Genomic DNA, 17,290 nt, shown 5'->3' on the forward strand with positions numbered 1-17,290 from the left:
GAAAGGAAGTATTTTTTTTCCAGCGTCTCCTACTTTTGAATAAATGGGATGCAAATCTACAAAATTACAAGACAATACTTTTTATTGTTTTTTTAATGAGAACATATTATTATAATTTCAAATAAAGCTACTTGACATAATCACCTGAAAAAATACAAACAGTGTTCTGGCCAAAGAGGTATATTACTGCGGCTGCCAGTGTGTTTCGGCACTTAAAAGCATCTCCCTTATTAACAATGAAACAGTTAAAGGGTAACGTGGAAAGGATCTGGAAAGCACAAGAGGAATAACAATGCAGAGGCAGCCCAATGTGCATGTTTATAAGGTCACTGGGTTGCCAAAGAAACTGAGTTTTTGTTTAAAAGCAGCATTTAAAATGTGAATTAATTGAGACTACACAGAAAGGTGCTGGAGGAGTATACACTTGGCAGTGGAATGTTTTTCTGCCTCCCCATAAAAAGGAGCAAGCAGGTTCCGCAGCTTTTCAGGGCTTGCTATATAGGCTTGCCACTTACAACTGCCAACGAAGGTCTCCAATTAATATAAGTTGTACAGAACAATGTTCAAGTTGATAAACTGATATCACTGAATATTTATACATGCTTTTAGCATTTGGTGTTTTGTGAGTTTTGAACTGGACTGTGATGTCCTTTATTGCATTTTGAAAATCTTTAAAAACAAATATACTTTCTACCTTTAAGACCATTATATTTCAGAAATGCTTTTAGAAAGTGAAAAACGCTCATGCTTTATCTCGTGTGTTATCTATTTCTTCTTTTTGTATGTTCCCACCCACCCCTGGTTTCACATCACGAGAAACACAGGTCAATTGCCAATTATACTGGATTGTAAGTGTGCAATATTCTGTGCTTATGTCTGAGCTAACATCTCTCATTACCCCCAACATATTTAATGCAACCAACATTCCACTTTATACTGACATTTCTATCCATGCCCTACTCTTTGTGTAATAAAATTGCCTGTATCTTAGCATATCTACAGTACAGCAGATGCTACAGTCTTTTCTTTCAGTCATTTGCATCATAATCTGTGTAACTATGAAAGCCACTGTTCCTCCTTTCGTGAAGATGAGACAACTTCTTCCAGACAGACTCCTGGTGGAAACTAGCGCTGTAAGATCTACCCAGGCGACCATGCGGCTTCTTAGAAATATTTTCTTCACTTTCAGATTTGGCTATGCCCTGCGTTTGAGAGTTTGGTTGCAAGTCTTCCTTGCCATTCCTAAACGGAAAGTTCCAGGGGCCAAACCTCTGCCAATGAAGCCTCTGAAGAGCAATGATGCAATGCAGGTTTCCTCCTATCTAGAAGCCAAAACACAAAAAATGGACACATTTCACTCATATGCTTCCATGTGAACAGCTTATAAACATTTGGGGGAATGGTCTATTTTTGCTACCAAGGTCCTTTACTTTGTTTCCTCTTCACTCCACTTTTCATTTAATACTTTCCTTCCAACTCTGGTTCATCAGTACTAAAGCAACATTATGTATACTCTAGTTACAGATGGCAGCTACGGAAAATTTCAATTTTTGTCATAATGTTTTTAAAGGAGGGTTTCCTAGTAAAAGCCCTGACAAAGAATACTAAGTGTATTATCCGAACAGCAATTATCTTTCAATAGGTGCCTTAAAAGGGACTTGTGGCTGATTAATAACTCGAGTAAACCATTTTTCAAGAACAAGTAAAAAGAATGTGAGGGAGGAAAAGCACTTTCTTTATAGGAGGCATTTATATGGAGAAAGCAGTCCATCCAACCATAGTGTCCTGTGAAAGAAGCACCATTATCTCTGTGCCTCAGCAGGACTCTTTGGAATCCCCAGCCAAAGTACGGAAAGTGCAGGGAATGGGTGAACAGTACTTCTGTTACAGGAGATGATGTTGGGATGGAAAAGAAGCACCAATTTACACACATACACGCACAAGACATACATATACACCCTCTTTGGAATCCCCTGCTGAGTCACTGAGAGTGCAAGAACTTCATCTGTCAATCACCAACCTGACATACATACACAAACACCCCATGTCTGATCAGGGAATGCTCCATTATGCACCTTGACTTGTCTGTAGGTCATATCAAATCCACAATTTTGGCTCCAAAATTTGCCCTTGAGATATTCACAAAATTATCTTATACATAAGATATACATAAATACATCCAGTAAGTATGTGTTGCACAAGACTCTGAAACATGTAGTATTATTACTGTTATTCAAGTTAGTTGTTCCTGAAAACTGTTATCCATCAAATAACAGGTCAAAATTCATGTAAATCCCACTTATTCAATGGGTTCACTTAGATTGGGACTACCAATTGCATTTAAGCATTACACATTGAGCCATACTAATTTCTTTATTAATGGCTCCTGCTAAGCAGTGATTCCAGCTAGAGCAGAAAATAGGCAAAGGTACTAACTATTCTATCTTTTAGTCTACTCCAACTAAAAAATCTTAGCACACATCATAAATGTTTAGGCTGCGTTTTGAATAGCCATTCTTAATATCAATATTAATACATCCATATTAATATAATATTAATATCAATATTTTATACATCTAATTCCTACTTGACTAACTCTTCACAATTTCCCCTCATCCAGTGCTGTATCAGAAACTAGTTAACACTCCCTGCAGCTAATGAATTGGACTAAAGACAGCAAAAAAGTATTCCACAGTCAATTTGTTAACCCACAAGGTGCCACAAGACCTTGTTGGTTTTACTAGCTACAACAGAGTAAAACCATTGCTTCCTTGAAAATGTTGGATGTAATTTTTAAGCTAAGTTAGGAAAAGTGGGATATATTAAGAAATGTATTAGTTCCAGAAGTAATTTGACAATAACCTTTGCATTTATTTCCAATGTGACTATCTTCCAGATAAAAAGGTAGTCAAACTGGAAAGAAATGCACTATCAATGCATTTACCTCCCGCACTTACATTGTCTGTGCTAGTTGAGTACATATTGATTAATCTTTCCATCTTCTACATTAGTTATATAGCAAACTTCCTCGCAGCTAAATCCCAAGGCAAACTTGGGATGATGTCTATATCAGTTGATAACACAAATGCTACGTTAGAACTAACATTCCACTCTACATTCATATAAGCTTTTATACCTTCTTTGTCTTCCGATACTGAATGCCTCTTTCCAAGTGTCTAATATCTAGATACTCTGGATTTTGAGTGTTTAGGTCGGTGACAATGTCTGCCCACCTACACAGAAAGACAGAAAAGGGATCACACACTGCGCTAGAACATCAAGTATAATACAGCACAACACCTAAACAGTTTTTACAATATGGATTTTTTAGTATTGATACAACAAACAGAATTTTAAACAGGAGCATCCTGTACAACACATGACAAATATTATACTTTCTTCTGAAAACAAAAGAAAAGCTAGCAATTGCTACCATATCAAGTCTACAAGTCTGCGAGTTTAAAATGCACATGCACACACTAAATAGCAGGGGCCTATGACAACCAGGTCTTATTTTTCAACACTTTGTTTTCATCACCAACTTACTACTCTCCTTTTAAATATTTTGCCTTTTCTTTTTACCAGTAATATTCTGACATAATCTGATTCCATTTGTTTCTGCCTATTCCACCAGATTGTTTCAACAACAAGCAAGGGGATTTTTACTCTACTGCCATGATGGGAAATTTCATCCTAAAGATGGGAATGAAATTTCCCCATTTTTTCTCCAAACAGATGTAGTATGTTGTAGATCATTTCCTCACTCCAAAGATCCATTCTAGTCTTATTGATAGGATTAACTTCATGGGTGAAAGATACAGCAACAAAATCTGGAGAGCCAACAAGTAGTGAAAGGCAAGAGCTTAGTCTATCACAGACGAAGCATGGACCCCCCTCTACCGTCTCTGATGTGGTGCCACTTCTGACCTTTCTGAATGCCTGGATGGGGCAATGGTGATGGTGGCCAGGGGCTGCTGCCCTCCTGAAAACAGGACTGGTGGTTTACCCTAGCTGTGGAATGACCCTTGACTTATCGATGGGTCAAATTTAAAATCATACTTTTAGCCCCCAAATCTGCTTTGACTTTTAAGTAAGTATCTACAACACATTTTTATAACAATACTGTGTTTCAAAATGGTCACAGGAGTCATAGAAAAAAATAAAAAATAAAAAGTGCTTAAATTTCTTCAGAAAGATATAGTGAGTATGCTGGCTTACTTTTTGCAATGTATTGTGGGGTGCTTTCTGCTGGGTTCTCCAATGAGTATCCAATGTTCCACTTCTTGCTGTAAGAGGCGCCCTCTAGTGTACAAAGGCATATGTACATTTATCATGGTAGGAGTCTTAGGAATAAAGCTTTTTGAACAGGGAGTATGTCACCTGAATCCTATTGGCAATCTCAAACAAGAAGACTCATTGAACCATTTACTAAATGGTGACTCAAATGTATGTACATTCCACTGACTCTAACTTCTATACCAATAGATTTAAGGCTTTTACATTTCACCATTCCTAGTCACCTATGCCTTGACATTAAAATATTGAATTTTAGGAAGCATGAGTAAAATTATATATTATTACTAGCTATGCCCGGACATGCGTTGCTGTAGCGAAGTATGATAGTATGGGAAATAAGGTATTGAGGAATTGGTGATAGTTAAGGTAAAGGGTAAAGGTTTTCCCCTGACATTAAATCCAGTCGTGTCTGGAGGTTAGTGCTCACCTCCATTTCTAGGCTGAAGAGCCGGCGTTGTCCATAGACTCCTCCAAGGTCATGTAGGATGACTGCATGGAGCGCCGTTACCTTCCCGCCGGAGCAATACCTATTCATCTACTCTCATTTGTATGTTTTTGAACTTTAGGGTTGGCAGAAGCTGGGGCTAACAGTGGGGGCTCTCTCCGCTCCCCCAATTCAAACCTGCGACCTTTCGGTCCAGAAGTTCAGCAGGTTAGCACTTTAACACGCTGCGCCATCAGGGGATATTATTTCCTAAAGGTTGTGAATATACAATATTTTTGATTGTTTTTGTCTGTGTTAGCTGGCCCTGATTGTTTCCTTTGTGGAATTTTCAATTTCCCAGCTTTCAGAGTGTTGCTCTTTATTTACTGTCCTGGTTTTAGAGATTATATTGTTCTGTATTATTCTATCACAGTAATTATTTCATATTAAAGTAGAATCTCACTTATCCAACATTCGCTTATCCAATGTTCTGGATTATCCAACGCAGTCTGCCTTTTAGTAATCAATGTTTTTGTAGTCAGTGTTTTAAATTCATTGTGATATTTTGGTGGTAAATTTGTAAATACAGCAATTACTACATAGCATTACTGCGTATGGAACTACTTTTTCTGTCAAATTTGTTGTATAACATGATGTTTTGGTGCTTTATTTGTATAATTATTACCTAATTTGATGTTTAATTGGCTTTTCCTGAATCCCTTCTTATTATCCAACATATTCACTTATCCAACGTTCTGCCGGCCTGTTTATGTTGGATAAGTGAAACTGTACTGTATATTGATAATCTTATATTATCTGCTTAGAACTGGATTATATGAGGCCCCTTCTTTACAGCTGTATAAAATGCACACTGAAGTGGATTATATGGCAGTGTGGAGTCAAGATAATCCAGTGCAAAGCAGATAATATAAGATTATAAATGGGTTCTATAGCTGTGTGGAAGGGCCTTGAGTCTACACTGAAATATAATCCAGTGCAAATTAGATAATCTGTGGAAGAGGCCTAAGTGAGGCCTAACTCTGCCTGTCCCCTGGGCTGAGTGGGTTGCTAGGAGACCAAGTGGGCGGAGCTTAGCCTTCTAACTGGCAGCAATTGGATAAAAACCATTACTCCTCTCCCTCTAATTAGGACTTTATTTTTCTTTTCTTTTTGTTGTCTCAACCTAGAGGCGTGGATTATGGGTTGTGTTGTCAAATTTCATGGTTGGGGGGCCTGTAGTTTTGTTGTTTTGTCCGTCGCCGGGATTCCATCACTCTTTTATATATATAGATTATTGCCTATGTTTCATTGACTTGTATAATACTAAAGGATTAAACTAATTTATGTTGCAACTTTCACACATTCACTCCAAGATACCAGTTACCCAAAGGACAGTGCAATTAACAAGCTGCATGATACATTAATGCCACATATGTAATTAGATTTGAATGAGGTATCTGTTCTTTCTATTGGCACAAAGTAAAACTGGATGGGTTTAGAATCCCTTTTGCCTCCACAATTCTATACCGCAAATTAAACTTACTTTTTCTCTTTCAATATCAAAATCCAAAATATACATGCACTGAAAAATATGCAGTGATGCACAAAACAGTGCAAAAGCAGCCTTTTGAACACACTTTCCAGTAGACAGGAGCCCCGGTGGCAAATTGCGTTAAAGCACTGAGCTGGAGATCGAAAGGTCCCAGGTTCAAACCCCGGGAGCGGCATGAGCAGCCACTGTTAGCTCCAGCTCCTGCCAACCTAGCAGTTCAAAAACATGCCAATGTGAGATCAATAGGTACCGCTCCAGCGGGAAGGTAATGGTGCTCCATGCAGTCATACCGGCCACATGACCTTGGAGGTGTCTACAGACAACACCGGCTCTTCGGCTTAGAAATGGAGATGAGCACCAACCCCCAGAGTCAGACATGACTGGACTTAACGTCAGAGGAAAACTTTTACCTTTACCTCCAGTAGACAGATAAGACAGATAAGACAAGACAGATATCTCTTTTCACTTGTCTGGAGAACAAGCCCTATGAGGAGAGGCTTAAAGAGCTGGGCATGTTTAGCCTGCAGAAGAGAAGGCTGAGAGGAGACATGATAGCCATGTACAAATATGTGAGGGGAAGTCATAGGCAGGAGGGAGCAAGCTTATTTTCTGCTGCCCTGCAGACTAGGACACGGAACAATGGCTTCAAACTACAGGAAAGGAGATTCCACCTGAACATTAGGAAGAACTTCCTCACAGTGAGGGCTGTTCAGCAGTGGAACTCTCTCCCCCGGACTGTAGTGGAGGCTCCTTCTTTGGAAGCTTTTAAGCAGAGGCTGGATGGCCATCTGTCGGGGGTGCTTTGAATGCGATTTCCTGCTTCTTAGCGGGGGGTTGGACTAGATGGCCCATGAGGTCTCTTCCAACTCTACTATTCTATGATTCTATGATTCTAAACCACACAGATACCTCTTCTAATTTTCCTCATTAAAATACCTTTAAAGACATCCCTGTACTAAATGCTCTTTGCACTCGAGGATTTAGTTAGTACAGGGCTGTCTCCAAAAAATCACATCAAAGTTGTTGTCCTTGCAGTTACTATTGCCAAAACTTTTGAGGATGATGTCTAAAACAGAGGAAAGTGTAGCCCTAGGGGCACATATAGTGCTCCAAGGCAGTTTTTACAGATGTAACACTTCATTCAAAGACTCATTTAGCATCAGTTATGTCACAAAAGCCTTACTTGTATGCCTTGCTAGGTTTGATTGGGGTTCCTTCAAATCCAATTGGACAAAAATAGTGATTTTGGCAATGATAAATGTAGGCTATTGAGTCATCTCGCAGTCCTTCTGTTAGTTTTGCCAATGCTCCTGAAGCTGAAGATGAAAAAAAAAAAAAACAACAACTGAAAAGTAAATTAGTTTGTATTAAAAAGCATATGTAATGGGCAAAAAACCCCTCCTTAATAACAATACTTGCAAGATCTCAGGTATTTTATGAAGATAGGTTGCAGGCCACTTCAGATAACGTTAGCATAAAAGTAATAGCTTTTAAAGATATCCAATCTTTATTGAAAGTAGAGTTGGCCCTCCATATCCATGGATTCTGTATCCATGCATTCAACAATCTAGTATGTGAAAATATCTCCCACCAAATATTTCCAAAAGCAGACTTTGACCATTGTATATGAGCGGCACAATTTTATTACATCATTACATACACAGGCAATTCCAGCTTAACAATCCAGTTCGAATCTGGGGAGCCGGGTGAGTTTCTGCTATTAGGCCCAGCTTCTGCCAACCTAGCATTTCGAAAACATGCAAATGTGAGTAGATCAATAGGTATTGTACCGCTACAGCAGGAAGGTAATGGCGCTCCATGCAGTCATGCCGGCCACATTACCTTGGAGGTGTCTAGGGACAACGCTGGCTTTTCAGCTTAGAAATGGAAATGAGCACCAACTCCCAGAGTTGGACATGACTAGACTTAATGTCAGGGGGAAAGTTTACCTTTACCTAACAATCATGGAAGATAACAGGCACTACAGACAGCAGTACGTGCCAGGCCTTTTGAAAAATTTGAATATAATTAAGCATTTACATGCACAAGTAAAAATAAATAGTATGTTAAGACAAACATCTGTCTAAGTTGCATTTAAAGTGTAACTCTGTGCAAATTTAGTTTTGACGTGGGGTTAGAGCCACTATGAGATTTTACTGCTGTTTATATCCTCATTAGAAAGATTTAATCTCACTTCTTGTCCCTGAAACAACAGGAAGTGAGAGAAATCTACACATAGGAAAGGAAATCCACTCTTGAAAGGGTTATGTGGAAAAGATGTCTCCACTGAAGCTTTATCACCAATCCTTGTTTCCACACAATCCAAATTCTCAAAATCCATTTGTCACAGGGACAGAAAATGAGATGAAATCTTCTAAATAAGGGCATAGACAACAAAACAAACATTGCAGGGGTATTAACCCTTTCCTATGTTATCTAAAACTAAAGTAAGCCCACAAATTGGCTTTAAAATGTATCTGTTCCGACTTATTTATTTTATTTATTTATTTACAGCATTTATATTCCGCCCTTCTCACCCCGAAGGGGACTCAGGGCGGATTAAATTACACATATAGGCAAACATTCAATGCCTTTTAACATAGAACAAAGACAAATAAACATAGGCTCCGAGCCGGGCCTCGAACTCATGACCTCCTGGTCAGAGTGATTCATTGCAGTGATTGACTTACATGCACATTCAACCTAAGAACAACACTACAGAGCCTTATCTTGCCAGGGAATGTCTGTATTGGGACATGAGCATTCATGGATTTTGATATCCATGAGGGTCCTGGAACCAAACCCCAGTGGACACAAAGGGTCCACTGCTATAGCTACTAAAGCAAATCTCTATGTAAGATATTTGCCCAATCAGACAAATTATGTGTTGCTTCCAGAAGCACCTCTACATGTAAACCAGGAGAAGCATTAGTGTGGCTCTCTCCTGGCTACTGAGTCAAGAGCCTTGTAATTCAAGCTTCCTGGTTCACCTGCTAACTGATGGGATGCACACATAAAACTCTGCTTTGCACAGCAGGTCAGAGGAAGTTCAGATGACACAGTGAAGGAAAAATTAAAAGGGGAAGCTATAGCTGCCTATTCTCCCCCTTCAACAATGGAGGAAGCAGTGTGAAAAGAAAATGATAACAACCCTTCAAGAATGTTTTGCTTCAACAATGCACAAGATACAAGGAGTTAAGAGTTACATATTGTTTGCGCTATGCCATTTTTTCCCTTTCTCTTATTTCCTATTGTTCTATCTGATTCTGGGATGGCTGAGGTGGGTTATTAATAGTAATTACTCACCACTCTCTCCAGCAGTCTTGTACTTCCCATGAGGTTTATAGAGAAAGTATGAACATCCTTTTACATGGAAGTGATCATTGATTTGCCGGAACCATCTGAAAAACATAGTACCATACAGAATTCTGTACTAAACATGAACATAGAATTTCACATTAACAGAGCCTGGCTTTAATTAATTAAACACTATCATGCTTGCAACACACCCTAATTAAATATGCAGGATACAGAATAATCATGTAGATACAGAATAATCATGTAGATGCATCAAAAATAAGACCTATTAAATGCAACTAAGTTTCTGCGAGGTTGGTTAAAAAAAGATTGAAACCTTAAGATACAATACTTTTATAGAGTAATGATGATATAACTTTTTAAAGAAGCAACTCAATGTGTACATTTAAGTCTATGGAACAGCATGACATACGGCAAAAGAACCCTTTTACCTCATCAATGTAGTATTTCCAGTAAAGGGACCAAATCGAATTTCTTCAAAAGGAGGTTGAAAGCCCAATATGTGCAATGCTTCTTCTTGGGTAATAGGTGGCAAACTGGTTTTTAAAAGATGAAAAAATATTTTTTTTAAAGGCACATCCAGGCATATATTAAACATACTTACGGGAGTATAAGTCTAATGAATCTAACAGGACATACAACCAAATGAATGTATTTAAATAGACATAGTACTGTGACTTACTTTCCAGTTCCCATTGTGCTATATAGGAAATTCCAGCAAGAGACTAAAGAAGAAATCCCACAGGAAGTCTTATACTGTGGCCGACTTATACAGTACCTTTTAAAAAAGCAGATATAATTTATTACATATGCCAAGTTTTGAAGTTTTAGAAATATTCATCTCTAGATCTTCAGAACATCTTATTTTGCTTATACTATTCACAAATTAAAAATTAGCATTTGGGTAGCATTACGTCACAATAGATGTTTCTTCCAAGAAAGCAATAGACCAAAACACTCTCACTCACACTATGTTAGTGACCAGTAGGAGAGCAATATATCAAAACAGAACAAACTTTAGCTGCTTCTTGGTAGATATGGCAGAGTTTTTCTGAAACATATAAAGTGAGCTAACACATCCCTAAAAATGTTAGTTATTTTAATACAGTTTTATTGTTTTCACTCTGTATTCTGAAGATCATGTAGGATTGCAGAGGCTTACACTTTACTGTTGTTCCAACATATTTGTGGTTTTGAAAATTTGATTTAAATGTTCTCTCTAGAATCTCTAGGTCCCCAGTGTAACTCTATGGTCAACTTTCTCCAGTCATGCTGAAGAACCTAAGTATTTCTAGAGAGAACAACACTGTAGGAATCTAATGTGATTTTTAGTTCAGCTTCCAGTTGAAGTTGACCATAGAGTTATACCAAAAGATGTAAAAAAAATTGCTGGAAAGGTGTTTTTAGGCAACAAAAAAAAGTCTTCGTTTCTGTTTCTTTTATTTTCATGAGGGTTCTGTGCTTCAGCCCCAGTGAAAGTGGAGAGTTGACTTATTCATTCTCAAACAAACTCTGTCTCAATAAACCATATAACTAAATAATAGAAAATTAAAAGAAAAAGATCATTCAACTTAGAACACTATGCCAAATATATGATTCTTCCTTTGGTGGATCCAGAAAAGCACTCACTAAAATAGTCACTGTCCCTTTAAGAGGGAGGAAGCTGGATCTCACTGCCATCCTACAGAAAATTAACATTCTGTGGCACAATCTATTATATATATATATAATCTCTAGAGAGATAAGAAAAGTATCCATTCTGAACACTCAAGGTTTTGGGGGTTTGATTTTTCTACTATTTGGAGTCTTGTTTTCCAGCATGCAGCAAGAGGACACTCATTTATGAATGGAGTCTGAACACATACACACAAAACTGTAACACAGCTATGATGCATCTTCTACAATCTGGGTAATATTATCACCATTACATTATGCTATTTAGGTTAAACTTTTCAAAAAGGCATTAAAAATATTCAGTTTTTGACATTCAAAATGGTTAACAGCATTAACAATAGCTCTTGAAAACTACCATCTCCGGAGGTCTAACACTTTGCGTTGTTTTACATCTTCAAGGGCGTAATGTTGTGGATATTCTCTGAATTGTTTACTCTTTTTATCTGCAGATATTTTCTTGCTTCCTTGCTTCTTCATGTGACCTGTAAAATATGTTCAAGTAAAAAGATTCTGAATAAGCAGTACAATTTATTAAATGAAGATTTTTATAGAGAATGACATTTCAAATGAAGTGGTTCTACAACATTATCACATAAAGAGAAAACTGTGTTTCAAAAATAAAGATATGCTGCCCTGTACTAATTATATCATACTCCAAAATCTCACAAACATATTTGTATTGCTGTCTTAATTTAACCTCAATGCCATAATCAAACCTGTCCACAATCCGAAGTTCCTTCTAAGACAAAACAACGGATAAGAGTACAGGAGAGGGAGATGCACAAAAAGCAAAAAACAAACAAGTCACAGGCAAAAAAGGTTACTCATCACATGGAATCTTAGCTGAAAAAGTAAACTCTTCCACTGATTTCCGAGCTGTGCACATTTTAAAGTATGATAGTTTGGGGAGGACCAAAAAATGAGGACACTTTTTCTTACTAACAGATTAATCATTATTTCCTTTGATGTGTATGCAAAATTATAACTACTATTGCATTTTTTCAAAAGAAAGTCTAACATGCACTTACATAAAGTGATACATTATGTCTCAAGTTCACAATTTGTATGGTTCAAAACACACCATTTGCAAAATACACAGAAATTGAACTTCAAAAGATCAAATAGTACTTTATGAAATACAGGAACAATGTGGCGCCAGAGGGAAATGAAACAATAAAATAGAGTTCTCTTGGCTGTGTCCATGAGAAGTCTACCATGTACAATTGACATGAGTAATACTTAGCAAGTTCTGAAAACATTTTTGTTCTCTAAAATAGAAAGCTCCAGGCACTCATCCTAAATGACATTAACTTTACCTCACACTAGGCCATTTCCGTCTCCTTTCAAATCCCTCTTTAAAATGTGTTCATTCTGTGATGCCTTCAGCTTCACTTAACCTTCATTACTGAGACAAAATAAAGTCCAAGTGTGCATCTACACTGTAGAATTAATCCATTTTGACACCACTTTATCTGTTAGGGCTCAATGCTATGGAATAATGGAAGCTGTAGTTTTAGAAAGTCTTTTGCCTTCTCTGCCAAAGAGCTCAGGTGCCTCATCAAACTGCAACTCCAGGATTCCACAGCATAGCAGCTGCAGTGGGGTCAAAACACATTAATTCTACAATGTAGATGCATTCCAAGTACATATAAGTACATTTATATGTGTTCATTAAATATACAGACAGGTGCAACCAGATGCAAATATGGAGCCAGTAGTGGCATCGATCCTATTTTTAATATGTAAAAACAAAAACAATTTCACCAATATAATTAAAGTAAGGCCCCCATATCCATGGTGATTTGTTCCAGGACTTTGCATAGATTACGCAAAAGTGTGGATAATAAAGAACGCTATTAAATAAATACCTTCTGGCTGAATACTGGAGAATCTAGAAAATGCCTATAAAAGACATACTTTGTCAGACATGGATAAATGAAACCACAGATATAATATACTACAAATATATAAGTCTCAGTTATATTTGCTGTAACAAAAACCATGTATGAATGCACTGAAAGGAGACAAAATGTTTGCTGGAATAGTTTTTCACTTATAAAGACAAAACATTGACCATATGAATGTTTAACCCAGATTTTTCACTGTACCTGCTTGATTCTTCAGATCAGGGGATGAATCACTGAATTCAGACTTATCAATTTCCCATGCCAGTGGGAGTTTTCCCAGGCTACTGGCCAGACTTTCCAGGTTAGCATCTTCATTGTAAACTATGTCTGACGTGCCAGTCCGAACACCAAGGAAACCAGGAGAATTATTCCCAGCACTTAAGGCAGCATTGTCTTGTAAGCAGGCACTAACTGTAGCACTTGGGCTTTTGCGAATGGATGTCGCCTGATTTAAAAAAGCATAGTCTGAGCAGACAGTGTAAAACTTTTCTCGGGTGTGAGTCACAGGACAGCTCCATGGGTAATGCCTGTCCCCTCTGGATCCCAAAGAGGCAACAGAGGTGCCTGCTGTACAGAACTGCTTTACAGTCTCATGGAGATTGACTTCTGAAGCCTTTGTTCCAGGTCCATTTTCTCCAGGAGCGCTCTCTAATTGAGAGTCTGCAACGTTAGGCATTGAATGAAGAAATCTGTTTCAAGATCATATGCCTCCCTCTGAACTGAAAATACTGTCTACATCACTTCTTCCAGAGTTATAGCAGTTTTGAAATACCTGAAATAATAATTTAAAAGATGCTTTCAGTGGATATGAATAATGTTAGAGGTACTGAAGGAAGATACATGACTTTTTCACAATAGCAGTTGTATACCCATGTCTAAGTGTCCCCAGCTTATACAGAAGAACCAATTCTCTGCCTTGTGAGAGCATTTAAGTTATATGTCAAGATATTTCTAAATGTATTTTATTTCACCACATTAGTCATACTTTCCCCCTTTTCTAAATGGGAAAATAGGAGGTGTGACTATTATGTGAAGAATATGATACCAATTTTGACACCCCAGAAAAGAGGGGGTACAACTAATATCTGATGAAATATGGTATATTGCACTTCTTAATTTCAAATGTGCAGTCTTTTTCCACATATAAACATCTCTAAAAATGGGATACATCTTAAAATTGCAGGTGCTTTTTATATATTTAAATAAAGCTTTTTTTTCTGTTGGTAGCACAGAATAATGACTTCTTAGAATCGAAGAAAAGCACCCTGTTGCTAAAGAACAGCATGTTTGAACACCTTTGTGGCTGAAAATTGGGATATAAATACTTGGAAGAAATAAATAAAACATATATACATTCAGGGATCTGAACCAACTTGCTTTAATGCTGCATAATTCAAGCTATGAAATGTCTAGAACAAAGAAAGGCACTCACTGGTAGAGAAATCTCCTTGGCTCTCAAGGGGAAACATTCATCTGGCCCTTAGCAATTATGAGTATCTCCCTTTAAAAAATTTACTGTAAAATAGTGGAAGACTCTCACCCACATTTTCCTTCTGCCGTGAATGTGCTCATTTGTTACCTAGGGCTATAAGGGCAGTGCTTAAGCACAAGCTGCCCGCACAAGCAGTCAATGAAGACAATCTAGTTTGATTCTCATGTTGACTCCAGAATCCAGTCTTTATAGGTACAATGCCACTAAAACTGGGGAGCCCCATATGGAACCCAGGTATATAGTGCTGCAATAAGGTTTTGGATTCAAACCCCTATTGTGCTATGAAATTCAGTGCGAGGGGGCTTTGGCTAGTCTTAGCACTATCTACCTAGCTGGGAGGAGGCAAAGTACATCATCCAGAGCTCAATGGAAACAAAGGGGTGCATCTACGGTATGGGAGTTTGATGTCACTTTAACTGGCATTGCTCAATGTTATGGAATTAGGAGAGTTGTAGTTTGGTGCGGCAACAGCACTCTCAGGCAGATAAGACTTGCAAAACCACAACACTCATGATTCCATAGCACTGAGCCATCTGATGTCAAATTGCATTCATTCTACTGCATAGATGCACCCAAGGTGGGAGGTTAAGCTAAATAAACCAAGTAAATAAATAGCATATATTTCTGTATAGAACTAGGAAATATCCTATCTGTCATCAATCTACTTTGGGCTTCACACAAATTTACCATTTGCCAAAATATACAATCCTGTACTTTAATTTTCCATTCTGGCCGAAGAACTTAACCATTGGCTCGTCCCATCAAATACGAGGTCTGCCCAAGGGGCACTTCTGGTCTCTTGGTATCTAGTTCGTTAATCAACATGTCCATTAGTTGTCTTTTGTTCGTGCTAAATGTCCTGCCCATCTATGTCCTGCCACATAGATAATAGAATCATAGAAAAGTAGAGTTGGAAGAGACCTCATGGGCCATCCAGTCCAACCCCCCCGCTAAGAAGCAGGAAATCGCATTCAAAACACCCCCAACAGATGACCATCCAGCCTCTGCTTAAAAGCCTCCAAAGAAGGAGCCTCCACCACAGCCCGGGGGAGAGAGTTCCACTGTCAAACAGCCCTCACTCTGAGGAAATTCTTCCTGATGTTCAGGTGGAATCTCCTTTCCTGTAGTTTGAAGCCATTGTTCCGTGTCCTAGTCTGCAGGGCCGCAGAAAACAAGCTTGCTCCCTCCTCCCTATGACCTCCCCTCACATATTTGTACATGGCTATCATGTCTCCTCTCAGCCTTCTCTTTTGCAGGCCCAGCTCTTTCATTGACCACATCACATACCCCAGTTCTTTGACACAGTTCTTTATTGCATCCTTCTTTCCATTGCCAGTTTTTCCTCCTCTAACTTTGTTGTTGTCCATTTTTGAGATGCATATAACATTACCGGTAAAGCTGTAGTTTTGAAGATATCTGTGTATTGTATGTTGTTCTTGTTCACTGTGTAAAAGGCACTGAATGTTTGCCTTATATGTGTATCCTGTAAACCGCTCTGAGTGCCTCCGGGGCGATAAAGCAGAATATAAATAAAATGTATTACTATTATTATCTACTTTGACCTTCATTGGGCTTTAAATGTATGTTTGTTTATTTTTTTTGTGTCAGGAGCGACTTGAGAAACTGCAAGTCGCTTCTGGTGTGATAGACCAGGCTATCTGCAAGGACGTTGCCCAAGGGGTGCCCAGATATATGAGGTTTTACCATCCTATGGGAGGCTTTTCTCATGTCCCCGCATGGGGAGCTGGAGCTGACAGAGGGAACTCATTCCCGCTCTCCTCGGATTCTAACCATCGTCAGCAGTCCTGCCGGCACATGGATTTTAATCCAACCAACAAAACAAACAAAAATCTTTATTACAATCACAGACCAACACAAGGAAAGTGGGATACAGTCTCATAAAAACATTATACATTACAACCTAAAAGGCTAGAAAACAGTGGTATGTTGAAAGCTAAAACACAAAAACACTTGCATTCCTTCCATTGTGTAAATGTAACCCTAAGTCAGCAGAGTACAAAAAATGGGGGGGGGGGGGGCTGAGAGGGTTGAGACCCCCACAAGAGCCCCGCTTCCTTCCTTCACCTGCTGAACCCTCTCTTTCTTAGCGCATGGTGCCTGTCATCCCATCTGGTCACTTACTGTGCAGAAAACAAGCACGAGGGGCTTTGCTTGCTTTTGCTTCTAAGCTCCAGAAAACCGCGCATTCCTTTCTTCCATTCGCTCGAACACCCAAAGGGGAGGCAACCGAGCTTACCTGGCAGAAGCACTTCCGGGGAGGAAGCAAAGACGGGGCCTACCAGAGCCCTTCCCAACCCTCTCGGTCCTTTTTTCCTGCCTGGAAATGAATTCTACCAGAAGCAGATGCCGGAACCTTCTCTCTCTCTCGCTCGCGCGCGCGCGCGCCACAGCCCGGTGGAAAAAGGGAAAAGCGCTCTCACCGCTCTGAAGGAGCTCACCTGCGCACGCGCGGCAGGCCCCGCCGCCGCCTCCAATCCTCTCCAAGATCTCCTCCAAATCGGGATCTGATTGGAGCTTGGCTTTACCTTGCCGGCCGCTCAGGAAAGGGACAACGCCATTGGCTGCTTTCAAGAACCAAGGAAATAAAATGTAACTGGAGCACCCCT

At 38.9% G+C, this 17,290-nt stretch overlaps 1 protein-coding gene across 2 annotated transcripts; it reads right to left on the reverse strand.

Moving 5' to 3' along the window:
* Positions 1 to 64: 64 nt before the first annotated feature.
* Positions 65 to 17,091, reverse strand: bivm (basic, immunoglobulin-like variable motif containing). Of its 2 annotated transcripts, none has more exons than XM_016992306.2 (10): positions 16,921 to 17,091; positions 13,373 to 13,943; positions 11,620 to 11,746; positions 10,273 to 10,368; positions 10,022 to 10,126; positions 9,579 to 9,673; positions 7,456 to 7,588; positions 4,219 to 4,302; positions 3,137 to 3,233; positions 65 to 1,322 (listed from the first exon to the last, which is right to left on the reverse strand). In XM_016992306.2, exons 2-10 carry the CDS (start codon positions 13,845 to 13,847, stop codon positions 1,029 to 1,031), a joined length of 1,506 nt encoding a protein of 501 aa, XP_016847795.2. In that variant the 5' UTR covers positions 13,848 to 13,943; positions 16,921 to 17,091; the 3' UTR covers positions 65 to 1,028. The 2 variants fall into 2 exon arrangements, with proteins under 2 accessions (XP_016847795.2, XP_008105185.2); XM_008106978.3 differs by having other exon boundaries at positions 16,806 to 17,091.
* Between the last annotated feature and the right edge of the window lie 199 nt (positions 17,092 to 17,290).

Source organism: Anolis carolinensis, chromosome 3 (genome assembly GCF_035594765.1).
Source record: "Anolis carolinensis isolate JA03-04 chromosome 3, rAnoCar3.1.pri, whole genome shotgun sequence".
In the NCBI taxonomy this organism is placed as follows: domain Eukaryota; kingdom Metazoa; phylum Chordata; class Lepidosauria; order Squamata; family Dactyloidae; genus Anolis; species Anolis carolinensis.

Excerpts from the sequence above, each read along its gene's own strand:
- bivm (XM_016992306.2), bottom strand. The coding sequence starts at position 13,847 with ATGCCTAACGTTGCAGACTCTCAATTAGAGAGCGCTCCTGGAGAAAAT. Across the intron at positions 9,674-10,021 it reads GGAAATACTACATTGATGAG|ATGGTTCCGGCAAATCAATG; the intron begins GTAAAAGGGTTC and ends TATGTTTTTCAG. Across the intron at positions 3,234-4,218 it reads CCCACAATACATTGCAAAAA|GTGGGCAGACATTGTCACCG; the intron begins GTAAGCCAGCAT and ends CTTTCTGTGTAG.